The following is a 24,053-nucleotide window of genomic DNA, read 5'->3' on the forward strand; positions in this document are numbered from 1 at the left end:
AGAGGGCTGGAGCATCTATCCTATGAAGAACAGCTGAGAAGGCTCTGGGAAGACCTTATACCAGTTTTCCAAGTACACAAAAGGGGCCTGCAGGAAATCTGGAGAGGAACTTTCTACAAAGGCGTGTAGCAATAAGACAAGGAGCAATGTCTCTAAACTAAAAGAGGATATATTTAGACTATTCATGAGGAAGAAGTGCTTTACTGTGAGGTTGGTAAAGCACTGGCACTGGCTTCCCAGAGAAGCAGTGGATATCCCATCCCTGGCAGTGCTCAAGGCCAGGCTGGATGGGGCTCTGGACAACCTGGTCTGGTGGAAGGTGTCCCTGCCCATGGTGGGAGTTAGAACTAGGTGATATTTAAGGTCCTTTCCAACCCAAACCATTCTCTGGGACTGAAATAGCTCTTCTGAGTTTTAAAAGAGAGGCTGGGTGTAAGGAACATCCATACTAGGAAGTTAGAGCAGAAACAGTTTAGAATACAATCTAAGTACTGTTGTACATTTGTGTCATCTTTTAATAAAACAGACAGATTTGATGAGTGGTGACTCAGAAAATTTCTGCATGTTGTTTATTTTCTGTCAGCCTTTATTCAGTTCATTTTTTTGTACCTTACATTTGTATGTGGCCAGTTAGTAGAAAACTGCATCATAACTTGTCCATTTTCACTTAGTTTCCCTTCTTTAGTGGAGGAAAACTTAAAGTGACAGTAGCAATATACCACTGGGTAAAAATAAATTCTATATCCACACCTTTGAAGTATTCTACTTAGCATGACAGATGGCTCACAGAGGGACTACTCTAAGCCTTTAAAAATGTAAACATTGATAATAGAAGGAGTATGATTACAGCAAGAATCCCAAGTCACTTATCCTCTGCTGAAAAGATCCACTAATGTACTTTGAGCATCAGTAATATCAGATGCTCACCAGGACTTGGACAGTAAACTGCTTCAAAAGTGGAATCAAGTAAGGACAAAAGAATTAAAGCCCTGCTTCAGCTACAGGTCATATTTCTCTCAAAGTCTGTAGTATACACCAAGGAAGATACTAATTGTCTGACATGTATGTGCTATAGAACCATTGCCCTGCATGTATATTTGAGGAAAATGTGTATTTCAGGATTTGCACCTCATGAGGCAAATTTTCAAGTATTCTTTGGGAAAAATAAGCAGATATATACTTTGCATACTTCTCATGGATGGCATTTCTCTTCTGAAGGTGTCTAAGAACATCATCTGGTATGCTTGATGTCAGTGGTGAGAGATTTAAAACAAAAAATGAGCCACCAGGTCTCTGAAATTGAACTCCAAGGGAATTTTTAGCCTTCACTGGTCACAGCTACTGAATATATTATTCACTTTTACTAAGCTTTACTGCTTTTACTGAGTTGCGTTTCTTCACAATAGAGGAGCAAAGTATTGACAAGAAAAGTACTTTACCTTCTCTGTAATGATGCGGTTTACACATTGCTTCCCAGTAAGTGGTAAATTGCATTTTTCCAAGATTTTATGGACATTGCCCTGTGTTAAACAATATACAGACAAATGTTAATTTTAAAAAACAATGCAACTAACTCAGAATGCAAATATGTACTTGAAAATCACAGCTGTAGGCATTGAGTGTTACTGACACATTCACTGTATTCAGAATACTCTCTGAATTCATTTCTTAGGCAGATTATACCTCTGGCAATTTGAGACAGTTGTAACTAAAACCCTAGATATGGGAAGATGACGAATAGGAGTCTTACTGCATCACTGAGTGGGTGGTGTTTAGAACTTCTGGATACTTCTGCTTAATGATTTGCAATGTGAGAATAAGATACACATGGGACCTCACTGATGACATATAAAGGACAAATATTAGACAAAAAATGACATTGTGGGCATGACAGTTCTGTCTTATACTTTATTATGAACAGTATGTGCAGGATCAGACATACACACAGGCATTTCAAATCCCTAGGGCTCAAGTGCCCAGTCATGCTTTGAAACTAGTAAATGGAGTTTCTTTTCCCACATTCAATTCCCATTTCCTCCATCTCTCCAGGAAAGCACAGAAGCACACTAAGAGGTGAGTGAGATATACTCACCTCTCTACAGGTACCTCAAAGGAGGCTGTAGCGAGGTGGGGGTTGGTCTGTTCTCCCACGTGCCTGGTGACAGGATGAGGGGGAATGGGCTAAAGTTGCACCAGGGGAGTTTTAGGTTGGATGTTAGGAAGAACTTCTTTACCGAAAGGGTTGTTAGACATTGGAACAGGCTGCCCAGGGAAGTGGTGGAGTCACCATCCCTGGAGGTATTTAAAAGACGTTTAGATGTAGAGCTTAGTGATATGGTTTAGTGGAGGACTTGTTAGTGTTAGGTCAGAGGTTGGACTCGATGATCTTGAGGTCTCTTCCAACTTACAAATTCTGTGATCTTCAAGTACTACAGAAAAGTTACATTTTATTTATTTTAGACAGAACAGATTAGCCTGCATGTATGGTAGAAAAGAATGTACGTAAAGAAAACAGGATTTACTCTACAGCATTTCCTTTTTTAGGGCATCAAACAGCAGCTACTCTAAATATTGGGAAAAATATTACCTAATGAAAAAACATAGCTTCTGTCACAAAGTTGGCTGTGTAAGGTTTGGATGGCAGGGTTTTCTTTTCCCTCTTTTTTTTTTTTAATAGTTCACAAATGGCTTTAGATCTTTCTAAATCTGCAATAGCTCCAAATGGATACAATAAAGATAGATTACTATGTTTTTAGTCAGGATTTTGTGAGCATTATACACAGGTAGCATTAAGTACACATTTTCCCCATTATTATATGAGTTCTTCCTCTAATTATCAATTTTCAATTGTGCATTTCAAAACTCTTGGAGTACTGCATTTAACTCTCTGAATGCAATACTTTTAAAATTTACAATCATCAATTTTCCTTAAGGCTTAATATAAATTGGGAAACCATATCTCAGCCAGTTTGATTCCCAAGTGATAACAAAAGGAGCAGTCTATGTGCTTTTCAATTTATCTTTTTCAGTGAATAACTATTTTTTCATTATAATTATAATTTTACTGGCAAGATCCACATCTGGTATCAAGGCAACTACTTTGATGAAACTTGATCACTCTTTACAAAAATGACAACTTGTGATAGTATGTTACTTTCAATTGATCAACTTTTATCTTGTCTATCTTAAGGACCTTCCTGCAAATTTTTCTCAAGACCCAAGGTTAACCTGCACTATCTGTAGTATCCTCAGTAACATATCAGGTGTAATTCTAAGGAATTGCAGTATCTCTTCTTGGTGTCTAGTTGAGACTGAAATAAAATGAATTTGAAGAGCTGACAGCCTGAATGGCTCCTGTGACCCTAGGAACTGATATGTTCCAGCTTTTTAACAGAAGAGCTGAACATTACTGTATTACCAGTTACCATGAAAGGTGACTTTTGGAACTCATCCATCAGGACACTATCAGAATGGGAATCCAAATAGAATTGCATTTTTTTTTGCTGTCTGAATTTATACAGGATTTGCTCAGATAAAGAAAGAAAAGACTGTCATGTAGATATCCAAAGTCTTAAGGTGTTTCAGTCTGCTTTCTCTAAATTCTGTTAATGAAGAACCAAAAATGCCCATAATTTTCCAAACACATCAAAAATCAAAGCTATTCACAATGACAGAAAAGTTTTCAATTCAGTGCTCTTATGTTTCAGCCACATCCAAGCCACGTGTTTAAAACTAGTTTCCATTCTATTTTTTGAATGGTGTAGACAACTCATTTCAAAGCACGAAACAATCACCAGCCATTATTTTATTATGTTTTGCAAAACATGTCAACAATGGGGGGTGAAGGACTTTTATTTCTCTTAGGCAGAGTATAGCCAAATGGGCACAGGTGTGCAGTGACTGTTCAGAGATTAAATAACAGCTCAACATTCTATTACTGTTCTTCACAGTTACAAACAAAAAAAGCAATTTAGCAAAAAATACATTAAGAACTTTCACAACAAATTAGACTCAAGACCGTTTGCCAAGTGGCTCACAGTGGCCTAAGCGCATAGAACAAAAATAGAGCCACCCCTCAATAGCTATGCCCTTCTGGTTCCTGAGATGCTGTGACATATAGATTTCTTGAGCTAGAGACTGCTTCTGGTCAATGCTATTTAATTGTCACTGATGAACTTGAATTCTTAAAATGGTTTAATACCTTTCATATATATTCCATATGTTGAACTCCTATAATATCCTGCCAAAGATCCACAACTTCATTAGTTGGCTATGAAAAATACTTCTTGCTGTTTGAGACGTGCTTACTGCTCTTTTCAGTTGGCTACCCTTATTTCTTTTGTAAGGCAGTGACTAGCCATCCTGCATCCCTGTCTTTATTGTTTTATACAGTTCTATGCTACCCTGCCTTAATGACGTTTCTTAAAATGAATTATTCCACAAAAGTAATTTAAGTAATTTTTCTTCCATATTTTTCAGTTTTAATTTAATATAAACATTTAGTAATTAAAAATTTAAACACTTTAGGGTAAAGGGTGATTAGTTTTATTTTTAAATAAAGGAAAATGGATTACTGTTTTGAATGTGAAGACAGATAATAGTTTCACCCCCATAAGTAAGTGTAAATTGTATTTTGCATGCATTGCAAGGACTCAGCCTATTGCTGTCCTTGAAAACTGCAAAATGTATACTCAAAGGATTACACTCTTAGAAAAATGTATTTTAGTGTTTAAGAAGCTGTCACTATTATAAGAACACCTGAAGGGGATTAAAAGATCCTTTAAAACATGACAGATCAGACAAAACTAACTGCAAGATCTACCTATTGCTGCAATTCTTGAATGTGTTCATTGAAGGTACTGCATATATCCTGTAGCCTTCCACTGTATTTCAGTCCATCAAGTCTTGACTCCTGCTGATTTACAGAAGGCTTTGGTGTCTAATGATAGATTTCTTATTATTTACTTGGAAAATAAAATGACAAAAATGTCCCTAATCTAAAAAGCCAGCAGACATAACAGATTCTGACAGTACACGCACACATTTTTTTTTCACTTTGTAGAACAATGGGCTCTGAGGAAGAGGAAAGAGGGCTCCTCTGATGCTTACATACGGATGAAATAACAGTTTGAGAAACCCTTTGTGGTAAAGAAATAAAAAGGTGTAAATATAAGATCAGCTCTGTAAGAAGCAGTCACCTCAACAGAAGGCTTCTGACTTTCAGAACTGGTGTCACAGGTGCTATATTTGCTTGTTCATCACCTCCCTGCCTTTCCAAGGAGCATATTAAAAGCTGTAAAAGCAGATTGTGATTTTTGAATGCTAGGTTTCTATACTTCACCTCTTGTCCATTTTTGGACCAACAAGAAGCAGCCCCAAAAGAGGACAGGTAAGAAGAAAGAGCACTAAGAATACTGGGAGCCTTCCATTAAAATAAGGATAAAATTGAAAAATCACCTATGTAGATTAGTTTTGCAGTGCATTCTTACAAAAGCAGAAGAAATAATTTATGAAAGTCTGTAATGGACGAGGGCATCGAGTGCACCCTCAGTAAGTTCGCAGATGACACCAAGTTAGGTGCGTGTGTCGATCTGCTTGAGGGTAGGAAAGCTCTGCAGGAGGATCTGGATAGGCTGCACCGATGGGCTGAGGTCAACTGCATGAAGTTCAACAAGGCCAAGTGCCGGGTCCTGCACCTGGGGCGCAATAACCCCAAGCAGAGCTACAGGCTGGCAGAGGAATGGTTGGAGAGCTGCCAGGCAGAGAAGGACCTGGGAGTGATGGTGGATAGTCGGCTGAATATGAGCCAGCAGTGTGCTCAGGTGGCCAAGAAGGCCAATGGCATCCTGGCTTGTATCAGAAACAGTGTGACCAGCAGGGCGTGGGAGGTGATCGTCCCCCTGTACTCAGCTCTGGTGAGGCCGCACCTCGAGTACTGTGTTCAGTTTTGGGCCCCTCGCTACAAGAAGGACATCGAGGTGCTTGAGCGGGTGCAGAGAAGGGCGACGAAGCTGGTGAGGGGCCTGGAGAACAAGTCCTACGAGGAGCGGCTGAGGGAGCTGGGCTTGTTCAGCCTGGAGAAGAGGAGGCTCAGGGGCGACCTTATCGCTCTCTATAGGTACCTCAAGGGAGGCTGTAGCGAGGTGGGGGTTGGTCTGTTCTCCCACGTGCCTGGTGACAGGACGAGGGGGAATGGGCTTAAGTTGAGCCAGGGGAGTTTTAGGTTAGATGTTAGGAAGAACTTCTTTACTGAAAGGGTTGTGAGGCATTGGAACAGGCTGCCCAGGGAAGTGGTGGAGTCACCATCCCTGGAAGTCTTCAAAAGACGTTTAGGTGTAGAGCTTAGGGAAATGGTTTAGTGGGGACTGTTAGTGTTAGGTCAGAGGTTGGACTCGATGATCTTGAGGTCTCTTCCAACCTAGAAATTCTGTGATTCTGTGAATAGGCTTTCTAGAAGCACACACCAGGCACCCCATGAATATAAAGGCCTTTTTATGTATATGTATACCAAAATAAATAAGTCTATGCCTGAATTGTTTATACATGTAAGAGTGAACCTGTGTTCCTATCTTTTTAAGTTTCAGTGTTCCTATTGACTAAAAACAACAATTAAACAACTTCCAAACATTGTACTGACAAAAGAGTTTGGTAATAGTGCTATTAAGAGATAAATTGTTATAAATAATTACAGCGTGTGGACTCTGACCCTTAACTGAATTCTACAGTAACTTGAAGTCTAGCATAAATATTCATTCAAATGACATTAATACCTGAAGTATGTGTCTGCGCAAATGGATAATTACACATCCAATTTGGTGGGGGAGGAGAGACTGTGATAGGGATGCAGTCAGGATGCTTTGCACTTTTATTTATTTACACATGTGCACACAATAACTATTGGGTCAAACCCAGTCCTGCTGCTTAGAATGTGCTACTTGAGGACACAACTTAGTATAAATAGTCCAATTTCCAAAAAAAAAAAAAAAAAAGTTGAAAAAACACGGAAAATGAAGATTCATTCCCTAAATCACATTAAAAAAAAAAAAAAAAACAACAACAAAACAAAACAAAAAACAACCAACAAACAAACAACAAAAAAAAACACTACACACACAACCCCACAATCATTAATATATTTAGCTTATCATGCAAATCCCTTATGAATTCTGGCAGGAATATGGATCTTAAATACACACAGCTAATTTTTATGGCAGACACATGACAAAATAGGAATAACAAGCACAGAAATAAAACAGGAAGTTAATTTTTAAACATTTGTTTTAGTTCTCCAAGAATAGAAGATTTTGTCCTTTGGCTCATTTTTCTCTGTTTGGACAGTCCCACTCTAGAAGTTTCAATTGACAAGTTTCCTATGACCTTCTGTGGGAGACTGCTTATTTCTATAAGTCTCCCTCCATAAAGTCATCTCTAGATTAACCTCTAGCACGTAATGGTATAATATGAAAGGCAGCTTGCATTGTATCATGCCAAAAAGATCTGTTTTATCAACTGTCAGTACCAATATGACTGACAGCTTTAAAGGTAAATATCTATCCATCATAACAAATATTTAGCCATGGGGAACCTCATTTCTCAAATTATTCTGAGGTAAAGAGTAAAATCTCTAGGGTAGCATCTACTGTAGCTCTGGCAATTACCACTCTCATTAAATATGCATGAAGCAACTAAAAAATGTGTGCAGCTTTTAAATATCAAATTAATATTTCATTTTTTCCATGGTGAATGATTCACTTACAAGAGGCAAGGAACCATACTAACAACCTATCCTCCTGTTGTATCCCCCTCAGCAGCATTTGACAGCAAAACTGTCAAATCCTCACAAAGTGACAGAAGTATGAATGTAAGAAGTCGTCTTTATTATTATTATTCCTTTCTAGCTACAGCACAAGACTTATATAGAAATAAGTGGCACCTTACCTTGGCTGAGTGCTCCATGGTGACAACAACTTTGGTCTGGGCACTGGATACCAGGTCCATGGCACCCCCCATTCCTTTCACCATTTTACCCTAAAACGAGATTTTAAATAGAAATGTAACATTTCTACTAAAATGAAAAACAAACAAACAAACAAACACAGAAATAACATATTGGCTGCAACAACAGAATAAGGTATTTATCTTTTTCCTGTGTAGAAAACCCACATTATTCATGACCACTGTACTCAAACACTACCAGAGCTTCCCCTAAGAGGAAACAGTTGTGTCATCTTAGGGTCTACGTGATGCAAATAGGAGAACAATGAGTTTCCACTGCCATGGACCCACTGCCAAGGACCCACTGCCCTGTGAGGCATCCTGGGTGTAACTTACACCTGAACAGTGACTGTGGGAGCCCTGATGCTGATGAGCAATTAAGCCAGTTGCAATGGTTCTAATACTGTAAAAACAAAGTGCTCATTCTCACAATGTTTGAAATCTCATTGTCTCAAAAGTAAATAACTGATTTTAAATTTAACAACAAGAACATCAGAGCAGTCTCCACCTGCCAGTTCAGACATTGCTTGTATCACTAGATAAGCACAAACCATTCTTTTTATTCCATTCCAGGTGTATTTGGATGTCATTTCAGAACAGGGGCAATAAATAAGTTTTAACTAGTACTCACTTCTGTTTGTCCTTCAAGCCAAGAAATGCCTTCTGCCTTTGTGACTCGCGCTTTTTTTAAAGAGTGTCACAATTGCACCTGTCATCACAAGAGCTGTATTATGGCTTGGTGTTCTGGTTTTCATAATGCTGTGGCATTCAACCCCTGACTGCTTCCAACATCTTAAACTGAAGGCATCTGATCTTGGAAGGTAAGCAGCAAGGCTTGCTTGGCTTGCCAAGCTCAACAAACTTCTGATGGGTAATGACCTTGAGTACAATCTTCTACTAGTATGAGGAGTCATTTTTGAACAACAAGCACCAGAGTCCCAGCCCAAAACCACAAAGTAACAACTTCATGTGTCACTCCTGAGCTGCTGGGGAGGGGACCTGCATGATAGGTAAAGTTAGCAGGAAACACGAGGCAAGGAATTTTGGAGATTAAAATCAACTATTTTGTCTCAAATATTTTGTATTCATTCTGTTTCAGCTGCTTGTTATCTGTCATTAAAATCAATGAAGTACAGAAATATATTGCATTCTGTTTTATTTTAGGCCTAAAATGATATGGTTAAACAACTTGGAAACTTCCTAGCATAAAGCTTTTCTCTTATCCTTTTGTTTATTAGCTATGTAGTTCGGTACCATCAGCAGCTATGGCCCATGACACAGAACACATGGAAGAAACTTGCCTCATTAAGCTGTCAGGACAGCAATTTATTGAAAACTTCTTCATCATAATGAAGGCAATACACATAAAAAAAATAAATTGTTTTGTACAGTGAAGAATAAAGCATATCTTCCTTTATCTATAAACAAGCCCCTTTGATTTTCTTATATCAGAGTAATATTAATTACATTAACACTCCTATTAAATATTCTTTTGCAAACACGAGCCTAAAAGAGATGACAGGATTTATCTCTGTATTTGGCTTCCTGGCACAGCTCTGATCATTCTCAAACCCACCTTGAAATACAAAGCTCTTACAGAGACCGCAGTGACTTCTCATCAGCTTGCCAGAGGGTCACTGACAAGATAATGCAGAGTAGCTGAAGACAACATATTATCTCCCCAGTAACTCAAAATAAGTTTGCATCAAGAATTATGCTATCAACACTCCTACCCTGGCAACACCATTAGTTCACTTTTCAGGACTCTTAGTTCTACTACCCAGTAAAGAGCTACAGCAATTAGGAAACATCTGAAGAAATAGCTGCAGATAAAGGGCAATGACAAATGTACTGCTGAAGAAGCTGTCATAGAGGACTCTGACAAGAGATTTCATTCCTTCATGTACATGGGAATAGGAAAAACCAAGTAGAGTTGAAAAGGACTTGAGAGGGCCTTTAAATCACTGTATCTGTTGTTGTTCAGGCAAACATTCTCATCACTGCAGGGTGACTGTTAGGTAAAGTAAATTACTTAAGCATTATCTCCAAATAGCCGAGCATGCTTTTATTTTGAGGAATATTCAAGGGAGAAGAGCCTTACATTATTCTCACTGCAGCTACCAAACTCCCATTAAGTGCCCTGTCCTGCACACCATATTAGGACAGGGCCAGCTGCATTCTAAATTTGAATTAAAACACTCCAGTCAAAGATGTGATTCCCAAAAGACATCTTGTTTCTTTTTGCTTAAGAGAAACATGCAGACCAAAACAGTTTTGACATTTATAAACACTGCACATTTCCAAGCAATAAGCAATTTGTTTCTTTTGAATTTTAATAGCATATTTAATTGCCTCTGTCAAAAGTATGGCTTTTATTTCAATTCTTTACATGTATAAAGGCAGTCTGCCATAGAAAAACATATTCACTTCCTGGAGACTGCCTGCAACCACCAACACTGATGTAAAATCTCTGATAACAGCTAGGTTGGCTTGACAATGCTGAACACTAACTGGGTTGAGAGCTATACATTTCACTTTAAAAAAGTAGAGATCATTTTTATTTATTTTTGATTGAACAAGCCAAATTACAGATGGTAATTATTTTTTTTGCTCTTGTCAACTTGGTAAGGCATTTAATCACAATGTTAATAACCTACATAGTGCTCACTTGTTTTAGGTAACTCATTAAAAAGAATATTTCAAATAAGGAATGACTGAAGTGCATTTGCAAGTTTCCTGCACCTTCTAAGCATGCTAAAGCCCAGCTTTTGCATGTTTGTTTTTCCAAAAGGTGAGCTTTTTAAGTTCCCAAACACAGTAGTGCTGCTCACTTAAGAAACCAGAAGGAAAGACTTAGTTTATTGGCCGTGTTTCAAACTATCAGTGCCCTATTAAAAAAAAAAAAAAAAAAAAAAAAAGACGACTACTTCACCAGCAAGAGCTTGAAGTGAGCAGAAAATGTGTTTTGAATTTGCCATGTGCTTCCTGAAAGGCCCAGCATTGGGAATACTTATAAATAGGGTAACACAGAAGGCAGAAACAAGCTGACAGTTCCCTTGCAGCTATATTGTTCAAGCCATTAGTTAAAAGGTCCAGTTTGCAAGGAGGAATTCTGCCTTTTGCGTCATGCTCCTTCTTAGCAGTTCTTGCTACATCTCAGACCAAGTAATCTTCAGGTGCAAAAGGAGGACAGTCATGCACCTGATGGATTTTTACTTGTTTATTTCAATGATATTCAGCAATTTTGCTTTGTGACAGACATTTAAAAAAAAATGGAAGGGGGAATTTATTTGATTACTATAGTGATGGGGCATTTTAAAGAAAACATTATAGAAGGCTACATATTTTCTCATTTGATGTCTTCATATCTGAACAACATTTGGGTGGTCAAAATATGATGTTAAAGAGCCTGAGAAAGTCATTCAGCTTAATAGTAATTCCTAAGCATTGGTTGATCAGATGGAGGCAATCCATAGGATTCCAACAGAAACTTGTGAGTACTCCAAAGCAGGTGAGACAGTCAAGAATTTTTTCAAGAGAATGAAGTTTTTCTACAATGATGCTGCAAGAAAGATACTAGAGGAAGCAGGTAACAGCATTTATATGGAAAGGAAGCAGCATTTATATGGAAAATCTAAACAGACTAAAGCAAGGTGACTGAAAGAAAATAAAATGTTTCAGGAGCCTTTCAAACACTATTAAAGTCTTGAACCCATCCTGTTGTCCTGCATTTTTCCTCTGCATTTCTGGCAGCAAGAGCTATTTTTCCATAGTTGAATTCTATAGCTACTCCCAACATCATAGGATAAAAGGCATCTGAATTGGCATGGTTAAGTTAAAAGAAAATTATCTTTTGAGACAAACAGATATCCCATCAGCAGTGCAGCAAAACAGATGTTAATGATGTGTTCAAGAAACATAAAAACTTACCAGTGCTAAATGCAGAGTTTTAAAGATGAGAAAACAGATGGAAATAAAAGCTCAAATAATTCCATTTAAAATTTAATATCAAAGGAGAGGTAAGGTGAAAATGTATACCACTTTGAAAAGGAACTGAGCCATCTCCCTGTCCATGTTGCCAGCTGACCTAATAATGTATTAAACAAGCAGGATTTAGTGAGAAGTTTTTCTTTCTGTCCATTAAGTAGAAGAAAGAATACATGTACCTCACACATTGCTCAAAATTAGTAAAATATCTGTTGTAAAAAGCTTAAATGAGATTATGAATGCTTCCAGTTTAAACTATATTCCTCAAGCAGGCTTCCCATTCAATCTGAATTTTGAAGCATGTCCCTGGAAAGATCTTGAACAAATTACCTAAGATGAGAGAATTAAGCTTTCAATATTTAAAATTTGCGTTGATTTTAAAGGTGGAAAGAAAGTTTACGGGTGCCTTCTTCACCTTCCTGGAGTGACTACAAGCAGAACGAAAAAAAAACAAACCTACAGACCTTAAACACATCTATAAGCAAAGCTATTCAGATGCTCCACACCTCACAACAGTGTTTACAGGGAGTGCCCGTAACATCTCTGACAGATACAGACAATACAGACATGGACTAGGTGGCAAGTACAGAACCCATGTTAATGTTGGCTTCATTATGAAAGAAATAATCATGTCTTGCCAGGGAAAGCTACTAAAATTCAGAGCAACCGGAGCAGTGTGAACTCCACAAAGAAAAGAGGAAATGAAGGTAATGCAGTGGATACAGAATTACTCCATCACCACCGCCAGTGGTGCTAGTACTGCAGTCAAAGGATAAACCCCTTCTGCTCTGCCCTTCTCCTCAGTAGTACTTCTGGACTCCTAACACATGTTAGTTGCACAGGTCTTCCTCTCCTTGCAGCTACTGTCTGTCTTCACAGATGTGGTGGCTTCAAGTGACATGCACAGGTCATCAGAGCCACATGCAATATTTTAAAAGTATCTCAACAGCTGCTGTGGGTGTAGATTTTTATTTTTTTATTTTTTTTTGCATACTAGCAGAGACCTTAGATTTGCACCAAAAAAAATAAATAAAAATATGTCAATCAGAAGGTAACAAAAATACATATGCACAGATCTATTCTAAGTAAACAGAATGTAGATCACAATCCTTTGCCCGTTGCTAATGGGCTTGTTCTGTGTTTAAAGGAAAGGTAGGCTTATAGTTGATTATAAAATGATAGCCACAACTCATCCTGTATTTCATTTTTAATTTCTTCAGCAAAAAAGACTAGATGAAGACTTTCAAGAGAAACAGAGAAAGCTGAACATGAAATATTCTGAATGCCAACTATGACAGCTAGATTAGATTTTACTGAGTATGACTGAATAAACATTACCAAGAAAATCCAGGAAATCATTAATGGGATTTGATTGGTGTGGGCAATGGAATAACAGTGCAGAGTTAATACTGGCTGAATGCAATAAATGGAGCCCAGCCCAAATGCACAACAGGTTGAAGATCATATACATATTTATATTTTAAGAGTGTCCAAAATAATATTTTAATTCTAGGGCTTACCCATGCTGAAAATGACCTGATTTTCATGAATGCTGACTAGATATATCCTAACACATGCAATGAACAGCAAAATTTTAAAGTAGAAGTTCTGAAAGGATGAAATACGGACTCGAGTGACTTATAATACTTGGCAAAATTTATTAATAAATTTTCACTAAAATGTAGCATACACAAGTGCAGTAACTAAATTTGTATTTTACTTTCCATGAGCAGAAAATTAAGATAGCAAGGGATATATGCAAAGAAAGTTAGTCAAATTTTGCTCATTTATTTTCCTGTAAAACTAACATCAAATAACTGTTGGCAACAGTTTCAAATGATTGAGAGAAATTCAAATGAATTGCATCTCAAGAGCACCTCAAAACAGTCTGTGACATGCTTCATTGAAATGGATTGGCTTTATAATGATTAATGTTATTTCAGTGTAATGGGGCAGTTAAACCTTCCATTTACGTTTGCATTCCAGTCCCCAAGCATGCAGCATACTGTGCAATAATTAAATATCACTGTCAACATAATACTAGTCTCACCTGAAAGTCACGGTTCCACACAGCAGTCACAATTGCTACTACTAACCCACAGATCAAAAGCCTTTTGACATATGCTCATATTTTTGAGACAAGCAGAATTTCTTCAGCTGCTCTCATTATACAGATGCCTAACACATAGCTGACACTTCCCACATTGAAAATGTAGAGAGAATATGGATAAAATACCAACAGTGAACTCCTATATTCCCTCCATTATGCTGTCTGCAGAAGAGGAATAAACACAAACAAATTGGACAGAAAATGCCCTCAGAAAAGTGGAAGGAGAAATAGAGCTAACACACGCTTTCTACTTTGAGGCTCCAGGACTCTTCCAATGGCAGTAATTTCATGCCACATTCTGAAGGGCTCTCCAGGGCTTCCTATGCTTATGGGAGAGAAACAGTGAACTGGTATTCTACTGTAGTCTTGATTCTAAGACAGGTGTCCATGAAAAACTAGTATCTAAAACTAACTTCATATTAAAATGATATCCTGCTGAAACTTAGATTTGAAGGGAAAATCTAGGTAACTGCAGGTCCTGTCTTTCCTCTGTGTTAAATTGCTATTGCATATGCTCTACTCAGTCATGTCCTACACACTGAAGTCAGATCAGTACTCAGACACAGCCACAGTCACTAAGCCTAATTAACCTGCATATTTTCTATTTATACAGAATTTATCTAATTTGTAGTGCTTTATTCATTTTATAAACAATAATTGTAAAAAAAAAAAAAAAAATCTCATAAATTTTCTTACAACAACATGTTGTACAACTTAGAACAGAACAGACAGTTTGATTGCACTCTGTGCAACAGTTACCAGACAGTGTCTTTGGATTCAAAATGAAGACAAAGTTTGTTCAACAACTCTTCTATTCAAAGAAAGAGGCAGACAGGCTGCAATAGGGCTCCTTAGAGAAGAACCTACATTGTTCTTAGGCTTCCAAGGATACTTGTTTTTTTTTCTCCCACCATTAACAGTGAACATTTCAAGTCAGAAAAGCTCTTGCTGTGGAGCCTTCTGCTTTTAGATTAGATGGTACAAATAGTAACTTAAAAACAACGACAAAAAAACTTTCACTCCTGCAATCACATACTCAGCTACCCTCTGCCACAGTATACCTTCCTTTGAAAATGAAAGTTTTTACCAACAAACACGTAGTTCCCCTTATACTGTGTAGTACATAAGTGAACATGCAGTTCTCCCATCCTACATAGTATAAAACTTTGCAAAAGATGTACTCTGAAGCCCTGTAAAAACAAACAAGCCTACATACCAACAACATACGAAATTACATTCCTAGTGTCTTAGGATATACTGACCTCTACAGCTAGCAAACTAAATGATTTATTACTAAATTTGAATTGGGTTTCCTCATCTCTTCTTTTCAGAAAGTCTTCTTTGATAAAGTTTACAATTTTTGCATACTTTTGATTTGATTTAATTATCAACTCCTTAATCCTTTTAAGTTTGGATACTCCAAATCTGAGCATTAAAATTAAGGCTCCTGTTTCTAAATTTTAGGATGATTTATTCATTTTTTCCAAGAATGAACCGTGTTTATGTAACCAAACTGAGCTACCCGGAACAACTTACATTGCCCTCTTGCTCAGTCCCTTAACTGCATTACCTTAGCTATCCAAATATGAATTTTATGCTCCAGCAGAGTAATATACAAAGCTAGAGTTAATTTTCTTGCTTAAAATTTTATTTGGCTTTATTGTTTGTAAGGAGTAGTGATGTAAAATAGTATCAGTCCCAGCATCGTCCCTAAGGCTGCTGTTTTTTTAACTGAACAGCTGATTATTGCCCTTTGAGCCTGACGGTTGAGGAACTGCCAGTTTCCTTGGCACCATCCAATGTATCCTGTCCAGCCCCATGGACTGGAATATGTGTATTTGACCAGTTATCTTCTACGATGAGTATTACTCACCTTCCCCCAAATTCTTCCACCAACCATAGAGACTGTGCCACTAAAACCCAAGGCAAAGATGCTGAGTACCTCAGCCTTTTCTGTGTCCTTCAGCCAAGAGTATGTTACCCTCTCATGAATGATGAGCTTTATAATGATACTCATCCCTTTCATCTGTAGTAAATTTCTGCCTCAGGAAACATGATGTCACAGAAATTTCATTCATTTTACTTTCATATTCGAACTAGCTGCAGGGCTTCTCCAGTTTTAGTGCAACAGTTTTCTGCTGGAAAACCATGTCAGCAATACAAGTAGTTATTTTACTAATGGTGTGTAATGGTTAGGAGATCTACTGAAATGCGCACTAATACTCATAATTAATAATTATTAGTGATAAAACAGAACTTCTGGTATCACAGGGCAACATTTCAGAACTTCTGGTAACCTATGCCTAGCCTCTAATACATGTCAAAGAGGCAATTAGTGTTATACACTTTCCATCAAGAAGGCTGTGGAAAAAAAAGCTGTATTGCTTAGCAAGCTGTAGCCACTGGAGAGGTGACAGAAATTCCCATAAAATCCTTCTGTTAGGAGGTTCCCATAAAGTCACAGGTAGAAAGGAACTACAGGTAAAGCAAATATGGACAAGGAGAATACCACAACTTTTAAGATGCTGGCATGGAAGTCTGGAACACAACAGCCTATGCTGCTACTCTGCAAAGATGCAGTAATTTCTGCTACAGCAATTTCTGGCAATAGCTTGAGTGAAACGCAAAGGCCAGATACTGTGTCCTAATCCATGACGTGAAGCACAGCTCCAACCAGTAGCTTGCAGCAGCCATGGCTCCCATCTGCTCTGGTGTGTCTGCTCTGCTCCACAGCTTTCTCCTCAGCATTCCCCTTCCACCTATCTTGGACACCCTCTTCCAGCTGCACTTTGTTCCCAGGGGCTCCTCAGAAATTTGACACCTTCTCGTTCCCTCCCCAGAAACCCTCTCATTACAGAATCACAGAACCACCTAAGTTGGAAGAGACCTCCAAGATAACCTGGTCCAACTTCTGACCTAACACTAACAAGTCCTCCAGTAAACTCTACACTAAGCTCTACATCTAAACATCTTTTAAAGACCTCCAGGGGTGGTGACTCAACCACTTCCCTGGGCAGCCCATTCCAATGCCTAAAAACCGTTTCAGTAAAGAAGTTATTCCTAATATCCAACCTAAACCTCCCCTGGCACAACTTTAGCCCATTCCCCCTTGGGAGATTAGTCTGAGAAATACCAGAAGGAGGAAGAGAAAAAACCATAAGTCTTGTTTAATGCAACAAATCTCTTTATAAATGCCAGTTTAGGAAGTAACTTCTTCAGTAAGTAACCAAGCGAACAGCACTGTTTATTGCACATGCTCAAAATATTCTGTCTTTTTTCCTTCAGTCACAGGGCTTTCCTCATCATTAGAAATTGGCAGATATGAAAGGGCTGTAATTATTTCAATGAGCCTTCCTAGTTCAGTTCCTATTAACAAGTGCAAGTAAATACGTAATATGCATCTACTAGAGCTCGAGTATGGGACAGAAAGGATAGTTTCATGATAGTACTTATTCAAAACATGAAATTTAGAGTTATTACTTGCCTTTAAAATTATAGCAAATACCATCAATCCAAGAACTTAAAAGCTACAGCATGTTAAAAAAAAAAAAAAGACACTAAAAAAAAAATCACACAAACTAATCCTAAATGAAAAGCTGAATGAAAAATGATACAATGAAGTAAAGCTTAAAGAAGTCTTATGCTATTAGCAAAGTCCATCTTTGATCTTTGTATCACCCCACACAAATCTTCTGGTTAAAAATAGGTTCATCTCACTCTAATCAATTGAGTGTAACTTATCATCGTATTTACAGGAGAAGTAGAGAGACCTGAATGCCTACATTGATTAATCCCATTCAGTTAACGCCTTCTCTCCCAACAGCTGCTAGTGTAATTTGGTCATCATGATGAGTAATATGAGAGATTAAAGTATTTCTATCTGTCTCAAGATGTACAATATTTAAAAATGTAAAATTTAAAAACGCGTACTGTAGGATAGTAATAGCACAGAAAAGCATATTAAGAATCACCTTACCAATGGATCTCAAAATAAAGTAACCAAAGGAAAAATGTTTGCTGACTGGAAAGGCTTCTGATTGGATATATAAGAAGCGTCAAATGTATTTACTCGCAAGGAAATACAAATTCACTTTGCAGACAGTCCAAGTTAAATATGACTGCCAAATCACAGAATCACAGAATTTTCTAGGTTGGAAGAGACCTCAAGATCATCGAGTCCAATCTCTGACCTAACGCTAACAGTCCCCACTAAACCATTTCCCTAAGCTCTACACCTAAACGTCTTTTGAAGACTTCCAGGGATGGTGACTCCACCACTTCCCTGGGCAGCCTGTTCCAATGTCTAACAACCCTTTCAGTAAAGAAGTTCTTCCTAACATCTAACCTAAAACTCCCCTGGCTCAACTTAAGCCCATTCCCCCTCGTCCTGTCACCAGGCACGTGGGAGAACAGACCAACCCCCACCTCGCTACAGCCTCCCTTGAGGTACCTATAGAGAGCGATAAGGTCGCCCCTGAGCCTCCTCTTCTCCAGGCTGAACAAGCCCAGCTCCCTCAGCCGCTCCTCATAGGACTTGTTCTCCAGGCCCCTCACCAGCTTCGTCGCCCTTCTCTGCACCCGCTCGAGCACCTCCATGTCCTTCTTGTAGCGAGGGGCCCAAAACTGAACACAGCACTCGAGGTGTGGCCTCACCAGAGCTGAGTACAGGGGGAAATGAGGACAAATGAGGACAGCAAAAATGTCACAGTGGTCTACATGGTGTATGATGGCAAAAAGGTACACGTCAAAGGTAACAAAAAAAAAAAAAAAAGAAAGCTACCCAAAGTTTTATTGCTTTCCAATTTTGAAAGCATGTTTTTTTCACGAATCTGAGGGAAGCCTAAACCTGAACAGAATGGAGACACATCTTCAAAAGCAATGCCAGATATGAAAAATAATGCCCAATAATACCCTCATAAGGGATACAAAATCTAAAGTCAGAATCATCTGGAGAACAAAGCAATGAAAGAAAGAATACACAGGTCTACAGGGTCCTTAGAAAAACTTAGAATACAACTTAATGTTCCAACGTTTCAGGAAACATGTTTGTAAATGCATCTCTTCTGCTAATGCAAAACGCTTTTCTATTGATGCCCAGAAACAATTCTGATAGGCTCCAATCATGACTTATCTTTGGAAACTGATGCTGACAGGAATCAAAGAAGCTCTGGACAATAAACTAAATATTGTGGTAAAATATTTCTGGAAAAAAAATTAACAGCTTTATTTTGAAGAGATTTTTTGCCCTGTGCAAAAAATATTTTTGATTTAATATTTAAGCAATGTCAAAGCATATTTTGTTGTATAAACTATAAATACATGTGATTTATCAATCCAGAATACTGCTTAAAAAGCACTTTTAGAATATACCAGGAAAAGCCTACCAAAAGCCAATGGGAGATGGGGTTAAAATAAAAATAAAGCTGGGAATGTATGGGAATGTAGCATAATAGGCTTTTTTTTTTTTTTTTTTTTTTTGGAGGGGGGAAGTAGGGGGAGGGAACATAAACAAAACAAGTAAAATGAAAGAAATCAACAAAGCAAGTGGTGAATTGCTCCTGGTCATGATAACTCTTTTCAAGAATAAAGATTCTAGTTAATAGCTTTTAGATTCAGCATAGATGCAACTGTGTGAAATTTAATATCCTGAGATACCAATTTGGTCAGTTGAAATTAAAGTTTTTTGGTTGGTTGGTTGGTTGGTTTTTTGGGGGGGAGGGGGAATGAAAAAAAAACTATCTACTGATGAATCAGTAAGATTTTTTTTCCCCCTGACCATTTCAACTTATTGGCTATCACATGCATTTTGCTTATTTCCTAGGAATATTATAGAGTAGGGATCATTTAATATTTTTTCACTTGGATATTTTGAAGAATGCTTCTCTAGACTCTTCAATTTACAAAAGCAATGAAAAAGCACAAAAAAGCACAAAAAAGCACAAAAAAGCAATCCTTCCTACCTAAAATTTAGCCCACCCCCTTCTGCTTTCTAATGGGCCTTTCAGAAATAACTTGAGAAAAAAGGCTTTACCAGGTGCAGGAACATTTAACAGAGCTTTTGTAAAACCAAAGGACTGGGAAAGAAGAAAATCTCAAGACTTAAGTAATCTTGAATATACAAGTATAGGGACATGTAAATATAGTGATTTTTTTTTTTATGCAAAAGCATAAAGAGAATGTCTGTCTAAGGCAACCAAGCAGAACAGAACAAAGAATTTATCTGACAATTGAAATAAAAATATGGAGAGATTAAAAAAAATATATATTAAACTATGCCTATGAGAGTACCTCTAAATACCATAAACCAGGCTAAAAATGCTTTTTTGTTTGTTTTGTTTTGTTTTTGTTTCCGTAGGTAATTCTGATAAAAATAGTACCGTATTGAAAGCCATTGAAAATATCAAACTTGTAAGTGATATGAAAAATACATATGTTATCTGATGTTAAAATCTAAAGTGTGTTCAAATAATGGATTAATGTTATCAGTTGCTTAAATAATAACGAGACTGGCTTATATTTTTATGATTCAAACCTGCAGAACTATCTGCACAAATATGAGTTCTTCCTTCTAGGTGTATTCAAAATGGTAATGCTGAGACTGACAGAAATACTGAGAAAAATAATGCAGGCTATTTTCTATCATTATACGATGAGCTCCACACTATTTCACACCTTCCTTAAAGGTTTTTCTTCAGTTACAACTATACAAGAGTTGTTGCTCACTGAAGAAAAAGCATCATGCCTCAGCTGAAAACTTGACATTTTAAAGGCATAGACCCAAAAGGAATAAAACCCAGCTTACATAAATCAAGTTTAGTTTTTCACATTACTTCACACCAACATAACTTTAGAGGGCTGACTTCTTGTATTTTATTGCTTGGTGACAGCAGTATCCAAGGAAAACTGTTAACCTCAAGGTTGCATGTCCTCTATTATTATTTTTTTTTAGAACCACAGAACGTCTTGGGTTGGAAGGGCTGTTTAAGATCATCTAGTTCCAAACCACCTGCCATGGGCAAGGACACCTCCCACCAGACCAGGTTGCCCAAAGCCCCATCCAGCCTGGCCTTGAACACTTTCAGGGATGGGGCATCCACAGCTTTTCTGGGCTGACTGTTCCAGTGTCTCACCACCCTCTGAGTGAAGAATTTCTTCCTTATGTCCAATCTAAATCTACCCTCTTTTGGCTTAAAACCATTATCCTTTGTCCTATCACTACATATCCTTGCAAAAAATCCCTCCCCAGCTTTCTTGTAGGCCCTTTTTGGTACCAAAAGACCACTGTAAGGCCTCCCTGGAGCCTTCTCTTCCCCAGACAGAACAACTATAAAGAGAGGCTGAGAGTTAAAGAAGAGGTGCTCCAGCCCTCCACTAACATGCCTTCCTCTGGATTCACTCTAATAGGTCCATTTTCTTCTTATACTGGATACCCCAGAGCTCAATGCAGGATTCCAGGTGGGGTCTCGCAAGAGCAGAGTAGATGGGGAGAATCACCTCCCTTGACCTGCTGACCATGATTTTTTTTTGATGCAGGCCAGGATACAGTTGGCTTTCTGGGCTGCAGGTACAGTTCACGCTGAGCCTCTCATCAACCAATACTCCCAAGTCCTTCTCCTCAGAGTTCAATGAGTTCTTCTCCCAGTCTGTATTTGTACTTGGGTCTGCCCTGACCCATCTTCTCAATGCTGCTTTTGCTTCAAGCCTCTTCTCCTTTCCCTGACTCTCAGTTACAAATATGTTTATATTATCCTCAATATGGTGCACTGTCAGTTATACAAACGTCTACTTACAGGAATCATCCAGTTGGCCAGGTCACCGTACTTAGACACCTGCATAGCTCCAAGCATCGTCAAATCAACATGGCCTCTGGCAAGAGAAGCAAAGTGTGTAATTAGCATATCATGTTCAAGTAACAGCCCACAACACTTTACATTTTTTTCCCAGAGTCTCATTGCATCACCTTTAAAATGGTATACCACAGACTTAGCAACCATTTTGTCACTCATAGGTTTTTGTTTTCTTCTAGATACATCACTGCTGCAAATTTTCCTGCCTGCCTACTGAGCCTCAGAAATGTTATTGTTTCTGTCTGGTTTTGGTTAATTGCATGCACAGACAATCAGCTCTGAACTCATACTTTTAAGTACACTCCTTCACATATTTACATGCACTCATTATCTTTTCAGAGCCATTAGGATTTAGTGTTTGTTTGCATCCAGCCTCCTTCCCGAAAAACAAACAAAAAACAGGTGCAGATGGTGAATTTCCATTAGGGAGGAGGAATGAGGATCATAGTTGCAAGCTGAACAAAGAGAATACACAATGTGCAAGCACAGATTAGATACTTGGAAATGACCAAAAAGTAGTTGTTAGAACCTAGTTATAAATGTGTTTATATATGTCCAGGTGGTGGTAGACACAAACATCACTATGGTATCTGTTAGTTAGTGTTTTTCAATTTCCAATAGCTAGACCTAATACTCTATAAACCATCACTGATTAAGTCCATGATCATTTTGCAGGCTGTTAAATGTTAACCACATTTCAAAGAATTACTAATGAGTTCAGCCACTGACTAAGTTTATTCTTTTAATGTTTCAAAAGATCAGGGTTTGTGTTGTTACATACCCTCTTATCATTGCAAATGATTCATCGCTAGAGAAATAAGAAGAACCAGGAAGAACAGTGACTGTCTCCTTACCTGTAAAAGAAATAAGATATTGTCTGTACATATTTTGTTTCTTTGACAAAAGAAGCTACAGCTATTAACCAAGAACACCGAGTTGGATTCTGTACAACTATGGACCCGATTACAATTAAGAATGTAAACCTAATCAATCATAATGGACAAGGAAGCAGTTTGTGACAGTTTTTAATAATAGGGTTGGCCACTGTTTGACCACCAGCAGTCTCAAGCAAGGCAGCACTGAGACAAGAGGTTAAGAAATTTCTGTGGACTTCAGTTTTCTGCACTACCAAAACTGAAAAAGAGCATCTTCAGGAGATAGGCAGGTTGCAAAGAAGAATGAGCAGACCAGGCACAACACAGTCTACACTGATAATGATGTAGAACACACAAAAACAAATGATCTAGTCTAACCTTGCCTTAAGTGCAAAAGAAAAAGGGCTTCTGTGTGTTTCACTGTTCTTGGGTTAAACAATGGAGCATACTTGGAAATGTTTTTTTTTGTTGTTGTTGTTGTTGTTGTTGTTGTTTTTTGACTCTGTCCAGAGCCGTCTCTCTCCTCTCCTGCCAGTACTTTGAAACAGTCTGAGGATCAACCATGTATTTAGGGTGCCCATAGAAAGTCAAAAGAAACACAACTGTGGATAAAATTATCCACCAAACATGAGATACTTTAGAGAAAAAAACAGACTTTAGCACCAGACAACACTGAGAAGATAAGGTTAGACAACAACAGCAGGGAAGAGACATCATTAAACAGTTTCCAGAAAACTGGGAAAAAGAAGAAAAAAAGGAAACAAAAAGGATGGGAAAGGGGAAGGAAACACTTCAGGCAAGTTGAAGCCGAGACCTAAGTTACCTGTTATAATTAATTGAGTTCAACTGGTGTATTACGTACACCAAGATACTGTGAGGAAATAAAATCTTAATAGAAAAAAAATAGAGTTAAGGTTATACAAGCAGTCTTGCAGTCAGATCACAAGAATTCATCATGCAAACACCCAGAGCAGCAGTGAGACTGCCTGAAATGTCCTTCCCTACCAGGCAATCAAGGAATGGGAGAGATGATGCAGAAGATGCATGGAGTGAGAACCTCAGGAAAAAGAGACGAGCTAAGACAGTGCTGAGAAAAAAAAGGCTGAGGGCCAACGAACAATGTAACAAGAACACCATGTTACCCAGTTCTGGAAAATGCTTTCAAGAAGTCAGTGCTTGTAAACACATCTGCTGAAAGGCGGACAGAATCTACCTTGAAATTACTGTCAAGATAACCTG

General features: G+C 38.1%; 1 protein-coding gene across 1 annotated transcript in view; it reads right to left on the bottom strand.

Annotated features, from left to right (window-relative positions):
* OXCT1 (3-oxoacid CoA-transferase 1) overlaps positions 1 to 24,053 on the bottom strand; it is an 86,551-nt gene that overhangs the window by 9,856 nt on the left and 52,642 nt on the right. The window contains exons 12-15 of the mRNA XM_084503408.1: positions 22,721 to 22,793; positions 21,883 to 21,958; positions 7,939 to 8,028; positions 1,440 to 1,520 (exon numbers count right to left, since the gene is read on the bottom strand). Coding sequence (XP_084359534.1) covers positions 1,440 to 1,520; positions 7,939 to 8,028; positions 21,883 to 21,958; positions 22,721 to 22,793 — 320 coding nt within the window. The remainder of the gene's footprint in view (positions 1 to 1,439; positions 1,521 to 7,938; positions 8,029 to 21,882; positions 21,959 to 22,720; positions 22,794 to 24,053) is intronic.

This window comes from Aythya ferina (genome assembly GCF_964211825.1).
Source record: "Aythya ferina genome assembly, chromosome: Z".
Classification (NCBI taxonomy): domain Eukaryota; kingdom Metazoa; phylum Chordata; class Aves; order Anseriformes; family Anatidae; genus Aythya; species Aythya ferina.